Raw genomic sequence first — 26,669 nt, 5'->3', positions numbered from 1 at the left:
CAATGACATTTCACATACATACACTTTTAAGTGCTCCCAGTGGGAACTTCCCACTGAGAAGTACAAACAAAAATGACTCTGGCTGCTCAATTCTAACCGCCGTTTGTTCAAAATGTTTTCTTGTTTGATTGGTCATTTTCTGATATTTCTCCATCTTTTACTAAACTTATACGCTGAGTCCCTTTCGCTCTTTCCCCTGCTATTTTTCTCCTCGTCTCTGTCTGGTCTGTGCGCAATCAGGGATTACTGCCTAAAATGCAGATTTGATTGGCTGAAGGGGGTGGCTGAATTCGCATGTGATTGGTCGGTATGGTTCATCGCGATCGTAAAAATGTTGTGCTGCTTAAAGTCATAACCTTTCTTTTTTCGCTCGTTCCAAAAAGATGGGACAGGTGGCAAAAAAGACTGAGAAAGTTGACGAATGCTCATCAAACACCTGTTTGGAACATCCCACAGGGGAACAGGTGGGTGCCATGATTGGGTGTAAAAGGAGCATTCACATGCAAAGATGGGGCGAGGTTCACCTTTTTGTGAACAAGTGCATGAGAAAATAGTCAAACAGTTTAAGGACAATGTTCCTCAATGTACAATTGGAAGGAATTTTGGGATTTCATCATTTACGGTCCATAATATCATCAAAAGGTTCAGAGAATCTAAAGAAATCACTGCACATAAGCGGCAAGGCCGAAAACGAACATTGAATGTCCGTGACCTTCGATCCCTCGGGCGGCACTGCATCAAAAACCGACATCAATGTGTCAAGGATATCACCACATGGGCTCAGGAACACTTCAGAAAACCAATGTCAATAAATACAGTTCGGCGCTACATCCGTAAGTGCAACTTGTAAAAGTTATCATTATTGGTGTCACCCAGCTTCCGGGGAAAGTCAACTATTTCAATGAAAGCCTTAAACTTTTAGACAATATGGAAGCAATGAATGTTGGGTGTAGAGATGGTCCAAAAATGGCCAGGGGTGAAAGGCAGCGGGAAATGTAAGAAAAGGGGATGGTGAAGAGTCAAATACAAAATGTAGCAAGAGACAATTTGAGAGAATGGGATTGTTCTGCCACTACTGACATGTCTTTGCTGACAAGTCTTTGCTGCACCTTGTTTGAGAAGTGCAGTCTCCTCTTGGAGATTTGGGGACCATAATCCTGAGAGTTGATAATGAGAGATCAACCTAAATGATATATCACTCAAATTGAGAAACTTAACAGCAAAATCATCTGTTTTCATTCCAGAATCCTGACATTTTTATTACCTTGCTTTTCTGGGAAGCATTTGTAGTAAAGAAGTGCTAGTATTGCTATAGAAAGAGTAATCTCCCAGTGACTCAAGAGGTTTATTTTATACAGTATAAGAAAGTGGATGCTCAATTTTGTGTAATTGATAAGCGACTTTTAATTTTTGTGTTGACGGTGGTTTCATTCATGTATAAAAAGGTATTGTATGTGAAGATATTGTTGGACAAATGCATGGGATCTTTTTGCAACATAATCTTGAAGATGCAAAAGAGGCATATTCATTGAGGTAGATCATCACTGAGACTACACTCCTGACACCTTTTCAATAAAAAGAGTGAGAGAAAGACAGAGAATTGATTAAAAATAATAATTAAATGAAAATTTACAAGCAATACAATACGTCTTCGCTATTTCACCCCATACATGTACATGTAAATGAAGCACACGATACGAATGGTCAGCTTGTTTCCCATGCAAGCACTTAGCAGAATATCCAACAAACAGCCAAAGCATTGTACATTGTAAAATATGGGTTTTCAAAATAGTGAATGTTGGTGCCTTTACATGCATAGTGACCTTCATGTTGCTGGGCAAACATAGGGAGAGATTAAATATAGTATTACTACATAGAAACTACTTATTTATTTGGATTCGCCTGTGAAAAATGTAAGTATTTAACCTCAACAAATATGGTTATTCTGTACTGTCTATGGCGCCCAAGATGGCGCCTACCCATGTGGTCGCCTCGGTAACAAGCTTGCCAGTACTGTCAATGTTTTTATGCTTTTCGTTCGTCTTTGGAGACATTACGACGAAGTAAACGAACTTGAAAAATAGCACCCAGATTCACTCCTCATTATTATTGGGGACTTTAACAAAGCAAAACTCATCCACGAACTCCCTACATACAAGAAACATTGACCTTTCCACTAGGGAAAACAACATTTTAGACTACTGCTATACCACGTGAAAAGACCTTGCTATTCCCTGTGCAGCTGCAGGCTCGTCTGATCACTGTTTTAATTCACGAAATACCATCCTACAGGCACAAACTTAAAAGTCCGAAACCTGTGGTGAAAACAGTGAAGTGGATTAAGGGAGCTCCATGGCTGTTTAGACTGCACAGATTGGAGTGTGTTTGAAACTTTAACTGGCAGCCTGAAGGAATGTACAGACACGATTACATCCTCCATCAGCTTCTCTGAAGACGTGTGTGTACCATCAAAGATATTTCGCACGTTCAATAACAACAAGCCGTGGTTCACCACCAAACTTCGACAACTTCGCCAGGCAAAAGAGGATGCCTATCGGAGTGTGGACAGAACCCTGTACAGTTGGGATGACAAAGGAAATTAACATCACAAAGAGAAATTATACAGAAAAGCTGAAGAACCAGTTTAATGCAAATGACACTGCATCAGTCCGGTGTGGTCTACAATCGCTAACCAACTACAAGCGACCATACCCCCAAGCTGAGAACAAAAAAGGACTGGCTGACGACTTGAACACCTACTGCAGATTTGAAAATAATACATTCACACCCCACATCCACCCAGCCGCACCACCGACCACCATCACACCTCTTACTCCCCTTTCTGCGTTGACCATCCATGAACAGGATGTGAGAAGTATCTTCAAACAACAAAAGATCAACAAAGTGTTGTGCCCAGACCTTGTTTCCCCATCCTGCGTCAAAGTCTGCGTGGACCAGCTCGGTCCAGTCTTCACACAGATCTTCACTAGATCTCTAGAACTGTTTAAAATACCATCCTGTTTCAAACGCTCCACCATCATCCCAGTCCACAAGAAACTTGCAATCTCAGGTCTAAATGACTATAGGCCTGTCGCCCTGACATCTCATGAGGTCCTTTGAACGCCTCGTGCTGGACAACCTCGAGAGCGTCATAGGACCCCTGCTGAACCACCTGCAGTTTGCCTCCCGAGCAAACAGGCCTGTGGATGATGCAGTTAACATGGGCTTGCACCTTGATGGCACAGGGACCCACACAAGGATCCTGTTCGTGGACTTCAGCTCTGCGTGCAACACCATCATCCCTCATCTCCTCTACTCCAAGCTCAGCGTCTTGCCTGCCACCTGCCGGTGGATTTACAGCTTCCTGATGGGCAGGACACAGCAGTTGAGGCTGGGGGACTCCACCTCATCTACACGCGCCATCAGCAATGGGGCCCCCCAAGGATGCGTCCTCTCTCTGGTGCTGTTCTCCCTCTACATGGACTGCACCAGAACACACCCAGCTGTTAAACTCCTAAAGTTTTCAGACGACTCAGCAGTCATCGGCCTCATCAAAGACGGTGACAAGTCTAAGTACCGACAGGAAGTGGAGCGGCTGGAGCTGTGGTGTGGCCGACATAACCTGGAGCTGAACACGGTCAAGACTGTGAAAATGATTGTGGACTTTAGGAACCATCCTTTACCACAGCTGCCCCTCACACTGTCCAACTGCCCTGTGTCAACTATCGAGACCTTCAAGTTCCTGGTAATTACAGTCTCTCAAGACCTGAAGTGGGAGACCAACATCAACTCCATCCTCAAAAAGGCCCAGCAGATGATGTACTTCCTGGGGCTTCTGAGGAAGTACGGCCTGCCACAGGAGCTGTTGAGGCAGTTCTACACAGAAGTCAATGAATCGGTTCTGTGTTCATTCATCACAGTCTGGTTTGGTGCTGCTACAAAGAATCAGAATCAGAAGAAAGAAAATCAGACTGCAACAGAGAGTCATTAATGCCGAAAAATCATTAGTACCCCCTTACCCTCTCTTGAGGACTTGCATGCTGCCAGAACAAAAGACGAGCATGCAAAATCCTCTTGGACTCTCCATACCCTGGTCACCACCTCTTCCAGGTCCTTCCCTCAGGTAGGCACTATCGAACAATGCAAACAAAAAACAGCAGACACTCCAACAGCTTCTTCCCTCTTGCCATTAACGTCTTAAACAATTAACTTACAATTTGATTGTAACATGCTACCAATTTTGCACATCTCTGTTGGGACACGACTACATTATTCCTGCACTCACTTGCATATCTGTTGTTGCCCAATCCTGGCCACTCATGTGCTTGAGAACTATCTGCAGCTTTTGCACAATTGTCACTGTTCCAGATTATTGCACTACTAGTCACTTTAAACTGCTGAAAATTCCTGAGGTCTATACACCATTTGCACAATTGTCACTATACCAGTTATCACACTATTAGTCATTCCAAACCGCTCTGAATTGCTTGAGGACTCTGCATCACTTGTCACAATTGTCACTGTACCAGATTATCGCTCTATTAGTCATTTCAATCTGCTCTAAATTGCTTGAGGTCTCTGCATCATTTGCACAATTGTCACTGTACCACACTATTGCAATATGAGTTATTTGAAACTGCTCTAAACTGCTTGAGGACTCTGCATCATTTGCACAATTGTCACTATATCAGAATATCGCATTATTAGTCCTTTCAAACTGCTCTATATTGCTTGAAGACTGCATTATTTGTACAATTGTCATTGTATCAGCATTATCATGTTCCTGGCAACCCTTCATTGCTAAGTAACTCTCCATAGTGTGTTCCTTTGTCCAAAAGGTACGTTTTGTCACAATGGCTGTCTGTTGTCGTACTAGAGCGGCTCCAACTACTAGAGACAAATTCCTTGTGTGGTTCTGACACAATTGGCAAATAAAGGTGATTGTGATTCTGATTCTGGTGGAATGTGGTCTCATATAGACACACAGTTTATGAGAAAACATGAAATAAATATTAAAAAATTAACTGGTTGATTTGGCATCCTTTAGCTTTGTGGGTGAAGGTGTGATCTGTTAGTTGTAAAAGCACCTTCTAACGTTAAGCCCTCCAAAGCAAAAAGCAAACATATGCTGACTGTTTTTTGAGATTCTACCTGAAACGAATACAGTCATATTTTGTCTCTACTAGCTATGGGAAACGTGAAGGTCTAAATTCAACCATGACACACTAGAAATAAAGCTTTTATCTCTTTGTCTCTCTGGCTTTGTAAGACCTTTTTTGCTCTAATTGGTTGCCAGAGACTCTCACAGCTGCATTCAAGTGTGACAATTTAAGTTAAGTGTTATTAGTCATCTTTATGCTGTCATGTGAGAACTTAACTTGTAGCAATGTCATGGATATGAACAAAAATAGCTTTTTTCTGAGAAAGCCAAATACTTTATAGTCCACTGAAACTAATTAGTTTCTATGCTTTACAAAATAAATTAAAATCAGCTGTCTTGTCCAAAAATTCTAAGGCTTTATTTGTGCAGTCATCGGATGATCAAAAAGATACTGCATGTTCATAGTTGACATAGCAAGGTTCATGATGTGGTGTAATCTGATTTTGCATTGCAAAACAAGACAAAGGGGGCATGTGAAAAACTGCAATTGTGTTGCATATTAATTTAATACATTTATACCTAGCAGTTGTATTGATTTAATAAGCGTCTATTTGTGTAGATATAGTAAATATTGTCATAATTAGGAAATAAAAATACTGAGAAAATTATAAACAGTCATTGAATTTGCATCTTCGATGTGCCCAATTATCCTATACTTTTAAACAGTCCTGATGTTTGGAACACCAACCACCAACTCATAATAGCCATTTTTTGTTGGGACTTCCAAAATATTATTAGTGCAAATCCCCTTCTTCCCTTCAGTGTGCAGGAACTAAAAATATTTCTTGCTTGTACAAGCAAACAAACATTCACTACAAAATAAACGTACTCCATACTATATTTTACATTTTATTTTTACTTCATATAGAAGTGGTCTGAGACTGTGAGCGACTGAGAGAGACTGATTTGGCGGGTGGGCTTTACAGTGCCCTGGTCCAGCTGATCCTGGATCCTGAACAGGATAGGTGTCACGGTGCAAAGTTGGATGTGAGTGGGATTGGACCCAAGAGCAGACTGAGGCAAAGGGAGTAGATTTATAAATGGTTTATTGCAGGTTGGCACAGGGTAAGGATATTCAAGGCAAGGTGGTGGCCCGTCAGGGACAAGGAGCGAGCAGGAAGCGGGAACGTGAGCAGGTGGTTTGGCTTGGTGGCGTGGCTGGAGCGAGGCGGGGAAGGCACGGAAGGTACACTGGAGACGGGAGAGAACAAAATCGGGTGAGTACAGATGCGGGTCGTCGGATAATTACTTGTACACCACAGAAACCTGGTGTACAGTGTCAGTGTCAATACTCAGACGTAGGTTTGTTGGACTCTGCAGCCTTAAATGTACGTAGTAATCAGTGCTGCTTGAAGACAGGTGCGCTGCACAAGTGATGCTGATTGCAGGGGAGACAGAGGGGGAGAGGGAGAGACGAAGCGCAAGGTGCCACCCACGCTCCAGAAGAGGAACTGCAGGGCATGAATCATGACAATAGGTGGAAATGGATGAATAGACGTTTCAACTCCTGAAAACTATTGTGCTCATTAAATTTTTCCATTAGACAGCAGTGATTCAATTGTGCACTTACTATGTATAAACACACTTCGTCATTTTATTGGTATGTGCCTGTCTGACTTTCTGTCTCCTCAGGATCACAACACACTCAGACCCTAGTTTGTCATTCAAACAGTCTAGTGGGTCTAACTAGTATATCAGAATCAGAATTATTTTTATTGCCCATTACAGTATGTTAAAAACACACTAGAAATTTATCCACGGTAGTTGGTGTCACTCTGTCACTATTGCAAAATACTTTATATACAATCATTGTATTTTGGATATGCACAAATGCACAAAGTACAGAATGTTATTAGGAAATAATAATGAGAAAGTGCAGTAAAACTGGTCAACAGCAGGAATATGTAAAATTATGAAAAGTGACAATGTCGAAGTGATGTATGCAGAAATGATGACACAACAGAGATGTGGAAAACGATGGCTCTGTGAGTGCTTACAGACAGCTTACAACAGTGTGAGAAATGAGGAGGCAATGTGTCACAGGGAACTTACAAATCAATTGAATTAAAAAGATATAATAAGAATAACTTTGATTTGCACAGCACCTTTCAAGTGACCCAAGGACGCTTAAAAGATTAAACAGTTGATGGTACGGGGAAAGCTTTTTGAAAGTCTGGTCGCAGTGTTCAACATTGCCGACCAGAGAGACAGAATCAGAAAAGATGAATACGGTTGGATGAGTTCTTGCAGTGCAAGACTTCAAGAGTGGGAAGTGGGGTGCATACTGTATTTATTTATTTTTTGTCAGTTATATTACAGTCTAATTTTGTCCTTCCTTGAAGCAGTACCAAACCAGACTGTGATGGATGAACACACTAACTGATTCAATGGCTGCTGTATAGAATTGCCTCAATTGCTTCCTTAGTAGGCACAGAAAGTATATCCTTTTCGAGGAAGAATCGATTACCGGTAATTTGGCTACATGAGGGTAAAAATAATATAATAATCGAGTGGACCCCCACATATTCATAGTTCAGCATTCACAAATTCACCTACCCGTGGATTTTTTGGGGGAACCTAGTTTCTGTTTTTCATGGAAACCCCTGTTTATTCATGTTTTGTTGTTGTTGTTTTTTTACCTAATAACTCACATATTTGCCTTTTTTCCACTCTCTCTCTCTCTCTCTCTCTCTCACACACACAGTCACTATCCCTTGCGAAGCCACTGTATGTCACACGGGTCATGTGACACAGGCAGAGTTGAAGGAAAAGCACAACCCATATGGGTATTTAGAATTTTTGTGATGTGATGTTCTCCAATTTCAGTGAATGCAGCTCACAGCTCTGACTTTGACTGGTTTCTACTACATATTGCAATGCAAAATAGCATCGGGACCACAGAGGCATCAATAGTGTAGTATCCATTTGCCCATCCCTATTGCAGATCAACAGCAACCACTCTTTGAAAATTCAAATCTTGCAATAATAATAATAATAATAATGCATTACACATGCTTTTCGAGACACTCAAAGACGCTTTACAATTGCACACATTATTCATTCACTCCACAGTCACACCCTGATGGTGGTAAGCTACCGTATTTTCACGACCATAAGGTGCACTTAAAAGTCTTAAATTGTCTCCAAAATGGACGGGGCGCCTTATAATGCAGCACTCCGTATGTGTGACTTTGATGAGCGCTCCTCTTGACTGACTGGGAGCATTTCCTGCCAACAGGCTGCTTATATAGAGGAAAGGCAGACATAACTGAGGACAGCATGTGGACGTTAAAGGGGGAAGGGTGCGCGTGAAGGAGGACGCTAAAGGCACGCCCCCAGTAGGTATATAGTGCCGGGGTGTGCATTGTGCAAAACAACATTGGTTTGGTTAAGGACCCCCGAAAATGGCACCTACGAAGAGACACGCTTACGAAGCACAGTTTAAACTGCAAGCTGTCAATTACGCGGAGAAACATGGGAATCGAGCAGCCGCGAGAGAATTCAAGATCAACGAATCCTGTGTGGAGGAAGTGGAGGAAGCAGGAAAAAGAGCTTTGCTGAGTTTCTGCGGAAACAAGGCGAGGTGGCCCGAGCTGGAAGACCAACTCGAGCAATGGATTAATGAGCAACGAACAGCCGGGAGAAGAGTCTCTACAGTCACTATTCGACTGAGGGCAATAACGCTTGCAGAAGAAATGAAAATCGAACATTTTCAAGGAGGTCCGTCTTGGTGCTTTCGTTTTATGAAACGGCGCCATCTATCCATCCGGGCAAGGACAACCGTGGAGCAGCAACTTCAGGCGGATTACAAGGAAAAGCTGGCCATCTTCCGCTCCTACTCCAGTAAAAAGATTGCCGACAAATACATCCAGCCCAACCACATCACCAACATGGACGAGGTGCCGCTCACTTTCGCTCACTTTCGACATCCCGGTGAACAACACTGTAGAGAAGAAGGGGACCACCACGGTAGCGATAAGCACAACGGGGCACGAGAAGTCGGCTTTTACTGTTGTGCTTGGTCGCCATGGTAATGGATAGAAACTGCAGCCTATGGTGATTTTTAAGAGGAAGACGCTGCCGAAAGAAAAGTTTCCAGTCGAAGTCATCGTTAAGGCCAATCAAAAGGGCTTGATGGACGAGGAGAAAATGAGAGAGTGGCTGAGTGAGGTGTACGTAAAGAGGTTTTTCCACAGCTTTACTAAGACTGGGAGGCACCGCCGGGCGAGTTACGCCAACATATGTGAATGGATTGTGGATGCTTGGGCTAAGGTAGATACCTTTGACTGTTGTCCGAGCTTTCGCGAAACCCGGCATCATTGCTGCACAGCCCCCCGCATGCATGCTAGCGTATGTTTTACCATGCCTGCACCCAATAATACGGTGCACCTTATGTATGTGTTAAATACAGAAATACACCCTGAAGCTGAGACTGCGTCTTTTAATACAGTGCGCCCTATGGTCGTGAAAATACGGTACTTGTGTAGACACAGCTGTGTGACGGAAGCATAGCTGCCATTCTGTGACCCCCTCCGTCCACCACCATCCAGCCCCATTCATTCATGGACATTGTGGGTTAAGTGTATTGCCCACACAGACGACCTGCTCTCGGGCAGGTATACAAACCAGCAGCCCTGCGGTTGCAGGTCATACTCTTATCCTCTGCGACATACCACCCACAGATCATTGTTATAATGCTATACATTGCAGTAGCGCCTCCCCCATACATGCCTTGCTCCAGGGCACGTCAGGAGTAATCAGAAAGCAAACAAGTATCTCTACAAAAACAATGTGTATTTTATTTTATTTTTATTTTTTACTGTAGTTAGTATCCCACATGGATACATACATTAACAGAAATAGAAAGCTTTACACCTGGGGTAATCTCTTATAAACTGAACATTGAGATCTGGTGCTTGCGTGAATTTTGTCTGAATACTTCCACAGTTCAAAAACACATATTTAGGGTTAACTGATGACATTAAATTGCTCATAGATGTGAATTTAAATGTGTAAATGTGCCCAGTGATTAACTGGCTATCAGTCCAAGATGTACACTACCTGCTAGAATAGAACTGAGCTTACCTCTGATCCCCCCAACCCCATTTTGTGATCCCACATTTTTGTGAGTGTCTTTGGACTGCACACCCACAAAAGCCATAGTGCTCTCCACTGTCACTTTACTTGGCTTATTGTGATTACTAAGCACTATACATCCTTTTCCCCTTGTCCTCATTGGGGTTGTGAGTGAGCTGGAGCCCGGTTGACTTTACACTGGGGCTGCTAGTCACATACTGTATCTACCTCATCCACTCAACACTACTGATTTTATATTTACACTATTTGGTTATTTCTATAATTTATATATATTTTATAGACATCACAAGTACTTCCAGGTGACAAAAGAGGGAGAATTCTCCAATGGCACCTCTAATCAGCAAAAACGTACTGTACATGTCATTTAACTGAGGCAGAGCAGATCAGAAAACAGGGTGAATGTCTTGAATGATGATTTTAGCCTTCTTCCCTACTGCCGTAGTTCAAATGTGTGACGTGTCATTCAAAAATAAGATGTTAAGTGACGTAAATTGCTTTGAAGTGTGATGGAACGACGGCTTTAAGTTACATTTCAACAGGTGAGTTGATTCAAAAGTAGACGTAGTGGAAATTCATACATGTAGTTAAGGCAGGGTTCTAGTGTAACTTTTTTTGTAGGAGGAGCACAGTGGCCCTTATTTTCTCTCATTTTCACTGTATTGCTGATCAATATAATTAATGCAGAAACAACAGTGTTTTAAATTCACATATTATTGTGAAAGTTTTAACACAACACAAACATAGGAAACAAGTTATACTGCTTAAATACAAAAAATTCAAAGTTAATGTTTAGGCCGGCAGTGCCAGAATTGTCCCAAAATTTCATGTTCCCCGCATGTTGTGGGGATCGACAGAAAATTTGCAGTGCATTGAATTTGTCTCCCTTGAAATACCTCAGCCAGGTGAACTCGCAGCCTGGAAACATAATTTACTGGCATTATTCACAACAACTGTTTCCTCGCAAAATCAGTCTGACTCATTATCAGGATTTCTCTCCTCTGGCACATTAGGTTTAATGGGGACGTTAACATGATCATTAAGGGACTGGGTAGTTTATTTTTCCGTTGCTCAGATTAATGGCACAGATGTGCTCTTTTGTCGTGGAAATGGGTAGCGCGCTGTAGACCACTCAACTCGACATTCACTCAAACTGAACCCACGGTGATGATGAAACCAATGCGGGAAACATTTTCAGTGGAAACTACTGTTTGTTAGCCTATGCCTCGACCTGGATGTAATTTAATTGTCTAACAGCTGTGCAAACACTTGCTATCTTTAGTACTGCCTAAACTAAAGCTGATGTTAGCTACCAGGCTGGCCATTATGCTATGGTAAATTACTCAAACGGTGTAATGTATTCTGCTCGCTCCACTTTGTGCCAACTTGACTACAAAGGTCCTTTTGGGATTGCTGGATACATTTAAGAATTACTGGTGGGGGAGAATGTTTTTTGAAAAAATCTGTTGGCTTGCAACTGAGTACTTTAAATGTCTTTTGCTCTTTGTTTTTAAATGCTTTTAAAATACTTTTAATCATTGAGTTCCCTTGGGTATGAAATGTGCTATATACTGTAAATACATTTGTCTTGCCTTGAAAATTACCCCCCGTCCATGGCATTGATTTTAATACATTAGTCACTTATATGCTTATGACATTGTCAAAGTTGCTTGGTATAGAACACCATTGCTTTTGAAGATGAGAGCGACTTGGGTATAGTATAGAAAAGGGATGGATGGTTGATACTTAAAAGCATCGTTGGCCCATCTGCCTCACAGTCAGGAAATCCAGGTTTGAATCGGTGTTAGAATATCTACAGTATATGTGGAGTTTGCACATTCTTCCCGTGCTTCCATGCAGAGGTTGGTGAAGTAGTAAGAGTACTGTTACTTTAGAATAATATGACTCAAGTAAAAGTTAAAAGTAGTCCTCCAGATATTTACTTGAGTAAGAGTAAGACAAAAACTGAAAAAAACTAATTAAGTAAAACAACTAACGTAGAGTAACTTCTGATTTAAAAAAATTTATCAGCGCATGAACATCAAATAAAATAAAATTCCTAATATATGGGAGTCCACACACCCCTGCCTCTAATTACATTTTTAAGTGGCCAGAAACATGCATTGGGTCCTACAAAAACAATATTTGTTTTATTCACTTCAGTGACTGAATGAAGACGCTGTTTGCTGAACAGACTTATTGTTGTGTGTATGCGTGTGTGCTTGCGTGGGTGCGTCGTCGTGCGTGCATGCATGAGAGCGAGCGAGAGAGAGAGAAAGAGAGAGAGAGAGCGAGAGAGGGAGAGAGTGATTAAGATTACAGCATGGCACTTATCCAAAAATGTTACATTGTAACATTGTGTGACGAGTACACACATACTGTACGTACAAGTGTTCTCACATGAGGGAACAAAAAAGGTCAAGCAATACCCTGTCTGAGAGGACAGCAGCAACATGTCATCCTCTCCTTACCTCTGTTTTGTAATTTGTGGCAAAAAGGGTAGCAACCTACTGTAATGACCACTGATGGGTCTCTAGACTTTGCAGTGTCTGCAGAATAATTCTCCCCGTGCTTGTGTGGGTTTTCTCCGGGTACTCCGGTTTCCGCCTACATCCCAAAAACATGCATGGTAAATTAACAGAAGACTCTAAATTGCCCGTAGGTATGAATGTGAGTGTGAATGGTTGGTTGTTCATATGTGCCCAGTGATTGGCTGGCGACCAGTTCAGGGTGCACCCTGTCTCTCGCCCGAAGTCAGCTGGGATTGGCTCCAGCACGACTGCGACCCTGGTGAGGATAAGCGGTATGGAAAATGGATGGATGGATTTTTAAAGGGATTGGAACGGTGGATGAAAAGTTAGCACGTCTGCCTCACAGTTCTGAGGACCAGGGTTCAAATCCCGCCTCGCCTGTTTGGAGTTTGCATGGTCTCCCCGTGCCTGCATGGGTTTTCTCCGCTTACTCCGGTTTCCTCCCACATTCCAAAAACATGCATGGTAGGTTGATTGAAGACTCCAAATTGCCAGTCGGTGTGACTGTGAGTGCGAGTGGTTGTTTGTTTACATGTGCCCTGCGATTGGCTGGCGACCAGTTCAGGGTGTACCTCGTCTCTCGCCAAAAGCAAGCTGGGATAGGCTCCAGCGCGCCTGTGACCCTAGTGGCGCTATGGAAAATGGATGGATGGATTATTCAGTACACCAGCTCACTGAACAAATCACTCAGTTCACTTAAGTCCCTCCCCCGCTTGCACGGCGCTGCCTGACGCTGGCTGCTCATTGGTCATTCGCAAAAGATTCAGAAGTGAGTGCCGGAACGCATCAGCAATTCCGTTTCCGCACCCAGCCCACTCGGTTGCCTGGCGGCGACGGGTGGCGGCCGAGATAAAAGAACGAATCATTTCATAAACTGATTCGGTTCAGTTCGTTCACTAAAAAGATTAATTCTTCTGAACGAAACGTTCGCGAAAGAAACAACACTAATTCCGGTTTTGTGGGGTTAATGAAGCGCAACAAGAGGTTTAAAAAAGTGTGCATGTGGAGGAAGGAGGTGCTGGTACATTGGTTGATATACCATTTATCCAGGGATCCAATTTCTTCTTGTCCTAACTACTTTGCTTATGCCTGTCAGAGGAGTGAATGCCCAACCTCCTTTGTCTCTGCTTCCAGCTCTGTGATTCAAGTCAGGGTTGTCAGGTTGTTTTAAACAAGCATGAGCTGGGAGGGAAAATGCTAATAACAAACACTGATGCTAACAAGAAAGGGCATCAACAATTTAAAGTTGTAAGGAAAACAACAAACAAATGTAACTGCCATGTAATATATTGTATCAAAGTAGATTGCCCTATTGAAACCAGGTCAGATTGTGACAAATAGTGTAGCAGAGGTGGGAGTAAGTGACATACAGTATGTGCAAGTCACAAGCAAGTATCAAGTCTTAGTTCCAGATTTAAGCAAGTCCCAAGTTACTGTGGTAAAAAAAATAAAGCAAGTCAAGACGATTCCCCAACAGGGCTTGACTGGGACAAAAAAAATCAGCCCTGGCATTTTTGTCTTAGTCCAGCCCCTTATAATTAGTGGAGCACAACCATCCATCCATCCATCCATTTTCCATAAAGATTATCTTCACTAGGGTCGTCGGCGTGCTGGAGCCTATCCTAGCTGACTCTGTGCGAGAGGTGGGATACATCTTGAACTGGTCGCCAGCCAATCGCAGGGCACATATACAATCATTCGCACTCACATTCACACCTTCGGGCAATTTAGAGTCTTAAAATAACCTACCATGCATGAGTACCAGGAGAAAGCCCACGTTGGGACAGGAAGAACATGCAAACGCCACACAGGGGAGGCTGGATTTGAACCCGGTCCTCAGAACTGTGAGGGAGGTGTGCCAACTAGTAATGTATGTATGTGTTATCTATGTGTTCTCCGAAAGAATGTATTTTGCAATTATTCCAAACTCAACTGAAATGAATGTACTTTCCCAATTTTTTTTCCAGGGCTAAAACTGATTATTAATTGTCAAGGAGGCCAATAACCGATCATTGGTGCTGAGATTCAAAAATAAAAATATTGGCGTCAAAATGTTAAATAGGGCCACCCTCTGGAGCCAGGCCTGGAGGTGGGGACCTTGGCGATCCGATCCCCGGCTGCAGAAGCTGGCTCTAGGGACGTGGAATGTCACCTCTCTGGCAGGGAAGGAGCCAGACCTGGTGTGTGAGGTCGAGAAGTTCCGACTAGATATAGTCGGACTCGCCTCCATGCACAGCTTGGGCTCTGGTACCAGTCCTCTCGAGAGGGTTTGGACTCTCTTCCACTCTGGAATTGCCCACGGTGAGAGGCGGTGAGCAGGTGTGGGTATACTTATTGCTCCCCGGCTCGGCGCCTGTACTTTGGGGTTCACCCCGGTGGACGAGAGGGGGGATGGGTCCTGACTGTTGTTTGTGCCTATGCACCAAACAGCAGTTCAGAGTACCCACCCTTTTTGGAGTCCTTGGAGGGGGTGCTGGAGAGCGCTCCTGCTGGGTAGTCCCTCGTTCTGCTGGGGGACTTCAATGCTCACGTGGGCAATGACAGTGAGACCTGGAAGGGCGTGATTGGGAGTTTCCTCCGCAGGGTGTCTGGGCTCTCCCTTAGAGATAGGGTGAGAAGCTCGGTCATCCGGGAGGGTCTCAGAGTAGAGCCGCTGCTCCTCCACAACGAGAGGAGCCAGATGAGGTGGCTGGGGCATCTGATTCGGATGAGATCCCTCCGGAAGAGCTGGATGAAGTGGCTGGGGAGAGGGAATCTGGGCGTCCCTGCTAAAGCTACTGCCCCCACGACCCGACCTCGGGTAAGCGGTAGAAAATGGATAGATGTATGGAAAATTTTAAATAATAAAAACTCTAACACATCTTCATTTAAATGCCTTTATGCACATTTATTAAACAGCTTTATTAAGAAGAACTGACAGCAACTTTTTTTAAATCTTAAAAAATAGGCATCTTTGTTTTAAAATTAAAAAAATATTCCCAGCGGCATAAATAGCTCCCTAAAGATTTCTATTGTAAATAGTTTTCAAAAATTTTAATATAATTGAAATCTTGATGTTTTACCCAATAATCCATTCATTTTCTGAGCCGCTTCTCCTCATGAGGGTCGCGGGCGTGCTGGAGCCTATCCCAGCTATCATCGGGCAGTAGGCGGGGTACACCCTGAACTCGCCCACCGTGCCGCCGCCTATGTAACAATGAGGCTAAAATATAGAATTTTTTTTTTTTAGCTAAAGGCTATCAGGGGGCGCAATAAGTGCAAAAACAAGACAGGCCCAACTTGTTTAAACGTACAAAAACTTTCAAACGTAATGCTTAAAACATGACCGTTTCCCAAAATGCACAAGGGTTTGGGGATGCGCAGATGCCTCCAGCGTGTAGAAGAAGACGACGCTAGTTTTTGGCGAGCTCGAAGCAAAACGCAGCACGACGCGCACAAACGCAAAATATTTTTTTATTTTTCACAACCTTATCATAGAAAGTACAAGAAGAAAAGCGTATGATGCAGCTTTTAAGTTGAAAGCCATCGATCTGTCTATCCAGGAGGACAATCGACCTGCTGCACGTAAGCTTGGCATTAACGAATCGATTGTGAGGCGTTGGAGACGGCAGCGTCAAGAACTGATGCGATTCCAAAAGACAACAAAGGCTTTCAGAGGTCATAAGAGCAGATGGCCCGAACTTGAAAATGTTCTTGAGGACTGGACAGGACTGGACACAGAGAGCAGACGGCCGAGGTTTATCCACCGTGCAAATCCGACTGAAAGCTAAAAAACAAAAACAAATCACCAGCGAAATGTGTGCTGAAGGTTTTCAAGGTGGACTGTCATGGTGTTTTCGATTCATGAGACAAAAAGGTTTGTCCATCAGGGTGTCTGTCTGTCAGCAACTCCCTCCCAACTATGAGGAAAAAAATTCTGCAAATTATTTTCAACAAAAATAGCCTAGGATTCCATCGGACCAGACGACATCATAAATATGGATCAATTGCCTTTGACGTTCAACCTGCCTCTAACTCGAATTGTTAACAAGACAGGAGCGTCATCCATTATGGTGAAAACAACTGGCCATGAGAGTACGCACTTCACGTGTGTTTTGAGCTGCACCGCTGCCGGACAAAAGCCTCCACCAATGGTGATTTTTAAGCGGACGACTATGCCAAAAGAAAAACTCCCACAAGGCATAGTCGCTAAAGTGAACAAAAAAGAGTGGATGATAGAAAGCTTAATGACTGAATGGCAGAGTGTTACAGTAGGCGTCCGGGAAAAAAGCCTTGCTTTCACCGGAAAAAAGCCTTGCTTGTTTTTGACAGTATGAGGGCACATATAACATATTTTGTGAAAACAGCCATCAAGCGATCAAACTCAATTCCAGCTGTGATTCCTTGAGGTACAAAAAAGTTTTTGCAGCCACTGGACATCAGTGTGAATCGTGCTTTTAAAGAGGCACTCTGAGTTGAGTGGGAGTCTTGGATGACCAGCGGCAAGAAATCTTTCATAACAACTGACCGCCTGCAAAGATTATCCTTTTCTGAGGTCTTAAAAGAGTGGAGCAGTGTGAAAGAATCCACGATCACCAACGGATTTCGAAAGGCTGGACTGCTACGTGAGGAGAATAACACAACTTCAGCGGTAACTGTGTCTCGAGATGAAAATGACATTGAGAGCGACAGAGAGACTGAAATGGTGTGTGACGGAGATGTTCTGAGGCTCTTCAACTCCGACACTGAAGAAGATGACTTCAGTAGTTTCAGTGAACAGTAGGAGAATGAATAAAAACACTTACTTTTCTGTTATGTTTGAGCCGTTTTACTGACGTGTTACAGCCACTGTTTGGAAACAAGGTATGGAAATAAACATTTACAAAATCATTCTGTGTAAATATCTAATTTCACAATGTATCTATCCGTATAGTCCGGTGCGGGTAATATATGTAAAAAAAAAAGTTTTTCGACACAAAGTGGGCGCGGTTTATAACCCGATACGCTCTATTGTCCGGAAAACACGATATCTATATATATATTTAAATATATATATATATACACACACACACACACATGTACACAAACACAGGGATCTCGTTTGATGGCCGTCCCACGTTTGACACACATAAAAATTCGCACGGACACATGAAGTACATTCATTCTGCATCCGTAGACATGGTTTTAGACTTGCCCGAGGTATGTGTGTGTGTGTGTGTGTGTGTGTGTGTGTGTGTGTGTGCGTGCGTGTGTGCATCTGTGGGTTGTTTTTTTTTTTTTGTCCTGTTCGGCTGTTAGGTCAAGCATAATGGAAAATCTGTGTCCCTTTTATGCCGAAACAGTTTTACTGTGTCACAGTGGTTTTTAAGCCTCTGCTGTGGTATTATAATTGAGGTTTATTGAGAATCAGACGGCGGCACGCTGGCCGACTGGTTAGAGCGTCTGCCTCACTGTTCTGAGGAGCGGGGTTCAATCCCCAGCCCCACCTGTGTGGATTTTGCATGTTCTCCCCGTGCCTGCGTGGGTTTTCTCCGGACACTCCGGTTTCCTCCCACATCCCAAAAACATGCATGGTAGGTTAATTGACAACTCTAAATTGCCTGTAGGTCTGAATGTGAGTGTGAATGGTTGTTTGTTTGTATGTGCCTTGCGATTGGCTGGCAACCAGTTCAGGGTGTACCCCGCCTCCCGCCTGAAGATAGCTGGGATAGGCTCCAGCAGATAAAAAGATAAAAAAAAAATACAATGATTTGCAAATCATGTTCAACCTATATTTAATTTAATACACTACAAAGACTAAATATTTAATGTTCAAACTGATAAACTTTATTGTTTTTAGCAAATAATCATTAACTTAGAATTTTATGGCTGCAACACGTCCCAAAAAAGCTGGGACAGGGTCATGTTTATCACTGTGTTACATCACCTTTTCTTTTAACAACATTCAATAAACGTTTGGGAACTGAGGACACTAATTGTTGAAGCTTTGTAGGTGAAATTCTTTCCCATTCTTGCTTTATGTACAGCTTCAGCTGTTCAACAGTCTGGGGTCTTCGTTGTCGTATTTTACGCTTCATAATACGTCACGCATTTTTAATGGGAGGGAGGGAGACATGTCTGGACTGCAGGCAGGCCAGTCTAGTAACCGCACTCTTTTACTACCAAGCCACGCTGTTGTAACACGTGCAGAATGTGGTTTGGCGTTGTTTTGCTGAAATAAGCAGGGGCGTCCATGAAAAAGACGTTGCTTTGATGGCAGCATATGTTTCTCCAAAACCTGTATGTACCTTTCAGCATTAATGGTGCCTTCACAGATGTGTAAGTTACCCATGCCATTGGCACTAACACAGCCCCATACCATCACAGATGCTGGCTTTTGAACTTTGCGTCCATAACAGTCCGGATGGTTCTTTTCGACTTTGGCCCGGAGGACACGACATCCACAATTTCCAAAAACAATTTGAAATGTGGACTTGTCGGACCACAGAACACTTTTCCACTTTGCATCAGTCCATCTTAGATGAGCTCGGGCCCAGAGAAGCTGGCGGTGTTTTTGATAAATGGCTTTTGCTTTGCATAGTAGAGTTTCAAGTTGCACTTATGGATGTAGCGCCGCACTTTATTTACTGACATTGGTTTTTTGAAGTATTCATGAGCCCATGTGGTGATGTCCTTTACACATTGATGTCGGTTTTTGATGCAGTGCTGCCTGAGGGATCGAAGGTCACAGGCACTCAATGTTGGTTTTTGGCCTTGCCGCTTACATGCAGTGATTTCTCCAGATTCTCTGAACCTTTTGATGATATTATGGACCATAGATGATGAAATCCCTAAAGTCCTTTCAATTGTACGTTGAAGAACATTTTCCTTAAACCTTTTGACTTTTCTCACACACTTGTTCACAAAGAGGTGAACCTTGCCCCATCTTTGCTTGGGAATGACTGAGAAATTCAGGGAAGCTCCTGTTATACCCAATCATGGCACCCACCTGTTCCCAATTAGCCTGTTCACCTGTGGGATGTTCCAAACAGGTCTTTGATGAGCATTCCTCAACTTTCTCTGTCTTTTTTGCCACCTGTCCCAACTTTTTTGGAACGTGTTACAGCCATAAAATTCTAAGTTAATGATTATTTCCTAAAAACAATAAAGTTTATCAGTTTGAACATTAAATATCTTGTCTTTGTAGTTGGGACGTTGTGTTACAAGGTCCCAACTTCATTGGAATTGGGGTTGTATATATATGCTATGAGGGCTGCACGATATTATAAAAAAACTTACATTGCAATTTTTTTTTAACCTGTAATATATACTGTATTGCGATGTGAAATAATATGGGATCGGTGTTGGGAAGGTTTTTTTTTCTTTGCAAACTTGTTCAAAGTTCAGTTCATCATTCCAAAAATGAACTGCTTTTGCTCATAGTTCATATTTAAAAATTTTGAACGAATTTAATCGGTCCAAAACTAAATTAGTCCATAGTTTTTTTATTTTTTTATTTTTTTTTCTCTATTTTGCTCACGGGCTATTGTCATCAAAATACTAGCATTTCATTTACCCACTGTTGCCACCCATTCAGTTCAGACTAGTAGCCAACTGCAGCTTTCACTCAATCTCAAAAACATGACGAAAAAACTGAATGGTGTTTTTTGTTTTAAATGAGTAATTAAAACAAAAACAGGACTCTAGTCCTTAATGTGCAAACAAAACACAGTTTGACAGGAACGTTGGTGAAAGGATATTGAAAACTTTGCATTCCTCGGTGACTAAGTAATTTGTCTACTCATGTTACAAAACAAAATAAATTCCATATCACATTGTGATTGTTCAATGTTTTAACTAAAGCATTCTGATACAAATAATAATTTTCCTTGTCATCAATTTTTACAATTATGTACTGTATTACAAAAGAACATACACTCCCATTTACACAGTATCCCTGGACACACATTTGATGATGCAGGAATTGCATCCCTGAGTTGTTGTTTGGAGGTGTATTGCCATCCACTCTAAATAGCCCTTCCGTTTAAAGATGCTCCGCAGGTCCTCAATTGGTTCGAGGTTTGGGGATGATGGTGGCCACACAATGAGTTTGCGTCGTTTTTATACCCACAACAGCTAAATTCTCAATGGTATCTTTTGCAGGATGTGATTGTGGTTTGTCTTGCATGAGCATAATTGTACTGCAGAAGGCATTGTTCTTCTTTTCATACCATAGCAGGAAATGGTCAGTTAGAAAGTCCACATATTTTGCAGTGGTAAATTTGACACCTTCAAGCACTCTAAAGCCGACCATCACTGCTCATTATTCCAGCCAAAAACACCTCCTTGCTGACTTTACAGGCTTAATGGGACATGGTGGCCATCCAGAGACCATCCAGAACTCTTATGTGTCTGGACCATTTGTATCCTCCATTCTCTCCTCTTTTCAGTCCAAAGCCATGCAGTCCTGGGAGTCACTTCCACAATCCCTTTGTAATGTCGACTCGCTCCACAATTTTAAGCTCTGTCTAAAAACACATTTTTCGACTTGCGTACTCCATCTGACTTTTATGGGATTTTCCCCCATATTCCTGATTGTTGATATATTTTTATTAGTGTGTTGTAAATTGACCTTGAGTGCTTCAAAAGGCACCAACAAATAAAATTTATTTTTATTAGTTTGTGTAAAAAAAAACAACCTTATTATTAGTCCACCAAAGTCCACAACTGTTATTAATTTACACATATATTGTAGTTTCTAAAGCAGAACACCCTTGAAACAGTTTGTAAAACCTAATTCCCTATATTTACAGGTAATCCTGATCCTAACCAAGCTGTATGACTTTCATGTTGGCAGTGTCACTGAGAGCACTCTTTGGAGGTGAGTAAAAAAGTGTATTTTACATTACATTCTACATGTAAAATGTAGACATTATACATGTCTATATTTTCATCATGTCTAAATGTGTAAAAACCAGAGTAAGTAATAAAAAATACAGTATATTTTAACTTCGTTTTCTTTTCCCCAGTACAATGGGATCGATCTGATCTGGTGTCAGACCAGTCACTTAGGGAAATGGTTTGCCAAGCTTTTTTTCTGGTTTAGCAGTTGTAGGGGCAACTGCAACCCATTTTCATCATTATGAAACACATTCAATTGTCATGTAACATTCTCCTGGCTGGATATGGACAGTTTTTCTCCCTTATAAAGTAATCATGCGTCATAGGTCCATCCAAGGTTATTTGCAGAACTTGTTCAATTAAAGATGAACAATGTTCCTTTTTAAAGTTTGTGAGTGACTCATGTTTGGTTCTCACTCATGCTGAAATATGAGTTGTGGTTGCTGTCAGTCTTTGATACCTGGGTCGATTCGACAGTAGTGACTGACTTCATAGCAGGAGTCATGAAGTCATGTATTCCTAATCTAACATTGTTACTTTCAAATAACAATTTAGTAAATTTTGTTTTGTTGCAAGATATTATAATGAGATTATTTGTATTAAAAGTTTGTAATCCGATAAATGGAAAACAACAACCGAGTGTATCTCCATTCACTACCAGAAATGTCCTTAAATTATTTTCTTCCGATACAGATTACACATCCCCCATTTACATTATGTATACAAGGACATAAGTCAATGCAATAGTCTGAAGATCTCATGGGCGTTGGTTGGGTAAACATGTTTGACCTTGCTACCCATTGTTACAAGTTGACCAGAAAACATTACCAGGAGATTTGAAGCTTGATTTGTTACAACACTACCATTATTGCATTCAGACACTGACATTCGCTTATATTATCCATTTAAAAATAAAAGTACAGTGTAACATAGCGTTATGACTCTGAAAACATTAATTTATGTTTTCAATGGGGTTCAGGTCTGGAGATTGGGCTGGCTATGGCAGGGTCTAGAACTGATGGTCATTCATCCATAACCTACCTGGTGTGTGGCCGAGGGCGTTGAAGTAGAGAAAAATTGGAGTTCTGTACCAGCACCCCAAGCATGGGGTAGCCCCTGGCTTTTGTAAAGGTTTGAAGATTGTTGTTCTTTCATTTAAATATGTCAGTTATAAAAAAAACAGCATCATACGTGTCAAGATCAAGTCAATTTTGCGGTGAAAGTTCAATAATAAGGTTGCTATATAAAATTAAAGGACCTATAGTGTCCAGCTGGCCTATATTTCACTGAAAAAGTTCTCTTTATGTATTTTTTGCTCAATGAAATTAAACTGGCAGTCATTTTTAATAATATCAGTCCGTTCTGGAACAATCGGTAGATAACAAATTGCTGTCTAATCAGCATCTTGATATGTCACACCTGTGAGGTGGGATGGATTATTTCGACAAAATTATTTCGACAAAATTATTTCGACAAAATTATTTCGAAAAATGGGAGCAAAAACAGTGTTGCGTTTATATTTTTGTTCAGTATAGATACTTTATTCTGATGGAAATTCTGAGAAATGAATAACAAAACATAAAACTCTGAACTGAAATGTAACAATATAGTTCTGTGAATTTGAATGGCTAAGGCATATTTCACAAAATCAAGGACTCAGTGTAATCCTAATCGTTTAAATGAACTTGTTTGTTTGATAATACGGACAGTCAAGCCTTCGTTACTCTTTGAAGGAAGTATCTGGGAATCGCTATTCAAATAGGTGGTGCACACCCTTGTTTCAGAAATAAAATGTTTGTGTGCTTTGCAGACTTTAAATTTTATTAAATATTATTAAGGAGGCCAGCAGTTTGTTGTAAAGTGAAAAGCTTGTATTAGTGAGGGAACCATTTTCTTGAGTAAGTTCAGTGTAGCAAGTATGAGAAGTCACATTAGGTTTGTGCTGTCATTCTGGTGCTCTGATGCTTACTGAGATCACACATTTGATTGGGTTTGAAGCAGGAACACTATCCATCCATCCATTTTCAAAACCATTTATCTTCACTCGGGTCGCGGTTTTGGCAAAATGTCAAAGCAATGGCAACATCTCAAAATATTGCCCAGTTAGTCCATCAATTTTAATGATGAATAATAATACACAGGAACAGAGGTGTATAAAGTAGCCAAATATTGTACTCAAGTAAGAGTACAGTTACTTTACAATTATATGACTCAAGAAAAGTCAAAAGTAGTCCTCCAAATAATTACTTCAGTTGCAGTAAGAAAGGACTCAGTGAAAAAAAACGACTCAAGTACTGAGAAACTGGTGAGTAACTGCTGATTTTTTTTTTAAATCAGAGCATGAACGCCAAATAAAATAAAAAATAACTAAATAAAATATCAATGTGCAAATTCTGATATTGCAAAACAATATCACCTAGTCTAAAACATGATTAATAAAATCTTTATCAAAATAACAAACAATTAATAAAATCTTGATAAAATAATAAATCCAAGCAAATAGAACTCCAAGAAATTGTCTGATGCTATTTTGTTTAGACTTGTTATACAGCACAATAGGCTCACCAGGCAGCGATTACAAAAACAAGAACAAGGCTGCAGTGGATACAAAAAGTCTACACACCCCCGTTCAAATGCCATGTTTCTATGACGTAAAAGAATTTAAACTAAGATAAATCATTTAAAAACTTTTTCCACCATTAATGTGACCTAGAATTTTTACAACCCAACTATTTAAAAAAATAATAATCGTTTTGGGTGGGTAGGCGAAACTAAACAACTTAATCTTCTAAACCCATGGAATTCACTTGACTTGATGTTGAACTTGTTGCATTCTTGGCCAGGTCACCGTTGCAAAAGAGATGTTCTGTTTACTTTTTTTTTTTTTTTACCTGGTTAAATAAAGTTTAAATGAAATAAATGTCCTGCGATTGGCTGGCAACCAGTTCAGGGTGTACCCCGCCTCCTGCCCGATGATAGCTGGGATAGGCTCCAGCACGCCCGCGACCCTAGTGAGGAGAAGCGGCTCAGAAAATGGATGGATGGATGGATAAATGTCTGTCTGTGTGTGTATGTGTGTGTGCGTGTGCGTGTGTGTGTGTGTGTGTGTGTGTGTGTGTGTGTGTGTGTGTGTGTGTGAGCCCGCATGCGAGAGATAGGGGGAGAGAGAGACAGGGAGAGAGATAACAGAACATATCCCAAAATATGCATGTTTTACAATTACCGTAATTTCTAGTTGTAAAATGCACACCCATGTATAATACGCACACCCAAAGTTGACCTCAGAATTCTGGAAAACCCTTTTACCAATGTATCATGCATTTTTACAAGGCATGATTTTGCTTCTACTCATATGACCAAAACATTAAGTATTATCTGTATTTATGTATATTTTTTTCAAATAATTATTCTGTAGTTAAAAGCACTTATTTTGATCATGTAATACTTTATTTTTATTTGTTTGCTCTTATTTTGAAATTCACAGCCCAACTTTTATTTAGTCAATGAGAAAACACACAGTTGTGCTCAAATGTTTGATTACCCAGGCAGGATTTATAAAATGGGTGCAATTCTTTAAAGAAAACATGAAGGGCAGGTGAAACACATTTCATTTCATTTTAATGGGATTCAAATTAAACTGTCAAGCATTTCATCCATCCATCCATCCATTTTCTGAGCCGCTTCTCCTCACGATGGTCGCAGGCGTGCTGGAGCCTATCCCAGCTATCATCGGGCAGGAGGCGGGGTACACCCTGAACTGGTTGCCAGCCAATCGCAGGGCACATACAAACAAACAAACAACCATTCGCACTCACAGTCACACCTACAGGCAAAATGTAGAGTCTCCAATTAATGCATGTTTTTGGGATGTGGGAGGGAACCGGAGTGCCCGGAGAAAACCCACGCAAGCACGGGGAGAACATGCAAACTCCACACAGGTGGGGCCGGGGATTGAACCCGGGTCCTCAGAACTGTGAGGCTGACGCTCTAACCAGTCAGCCACCGTGCCCTGTCAAGCATTTCAGAAAAGCATTTTCAAAACAAAACGTAACCATAAAGAAATTAATGATGGTTGTAGTTCATTTCATTTCACATTTCACAAATTCTGCCAGGATATGTAAACTTATGAGCACAACTGTACAGATATGCAGTCATACGTACCCAGAGGTGGGTAGTAACTCCGTTACATTTTCTCAAGTAAAATCTTCGATAAACTGTACTTGTCAGAGTACTTTAAATGCACCATACTTTTTACTTTTACTTGAGTGTTTATGTGAAGAAGGATCGATACTTTTACTGCGTTACAATGATCATCATGCCGTTCGCTACTTTTATTTATCCATTCTTGTATGTGCGTGTCTATTTTTAGATTCCATCTTCGACTTCCGCATAGGGCGCCAATCCAATGTGATCACAAATGTCATTTGACTCCAATTCACCAATCAGACAACACAAGGCAGTCACATGACTGCACACATAGCATTCACGAGCCAATCAAAAGGACTCATTTTTGAGGAAGAAAAAAAAACAAAAAACAGCCACTGTCTGTAAAGTGTGTTTACTTTACAGACTCCAAAGAAACAACAGCTTTGTCATGCAGCTCTTAAATTGTGACTGGCCAAACTTGGATATTTCAGCGCACTTCTAACTTGAGAAAACACCTTCCAGTAAGTTGCAGATGTTTCTATTGTTGTTTTGGCAGTGGATATGGCAACATTAACCCAATCCTATGGTGTCGCACACGCACATGTACACAATCACTAAGTATATTCAGCAAACAACTTCTTCATGAAATCAAACAATGTTTCTGTAGGGCCCATTGCATGTGTTGTTGATTTTTGGGCAGGTAAAAATTTAAATGGTGGCAGGTGTGTGTCGACTCCCAAATGTTATTTTTTAAATTTTATTTTATTTGATGTTCATGCTCTGATTAAAAAAAATCAGAAGTTAAAAGTTACTCTTTTAACTTAGTAACTTTCTTACTCTTACTCAAGTAAATATTTGGATTACTGCTTTTTACTTGA

At 41.4% G+C, this 26,669-nt stretch overlaps 1 protein-coding gene across 3 annotated transcripts in view; it reads left to right on the top strand.

The window, feature by feature from the left end:
• Positions 1 to 26,669, top strand: part of sorcs3a (sortilin related VPS10 domain containing receptor 3a) — a 281,809-nt gene that overhangs the window by 84,310 nt on the left and 170,830 nt on the right. For 2 of the 3 annotated variants that reach the window (XM_061679784.1, XM_061679782.1), the window contains exon 2: positions 21,558 to 21,625. The exons of the other annotated variant lie outside the window; for it this stretch is intronic. In XM_061679784.1, coding sequence (XP_061535768.1) covers positions 21,558 to 21,625 — 68 coding nt within the window. The remainder of the gene's footprint in view (positions 1 to 21,557; positions 21,626 to 26,669) is intronic. 3 annotated transcript variants of the gene reach the window in all.

This window comes from Phycodurus eques, chromosome 6 (assembly GCF_024500275.1).
Source record: "Phycodurus eques isolate BA_2022a chromosome 6, UOR_Pequ_1.1, whole genome shotgun sequence".
NCBI classification, from domain to species: domain Eukaryota; kingdom Metazoa; phylum Chordata; class Actinopteri; order Syngnathiformes; family Syngnathidae; genus Phycodurus; species Phycodurus eques.
This window is presented reverse-complemented; position numbering and strand designations above follow the sequence as displayed.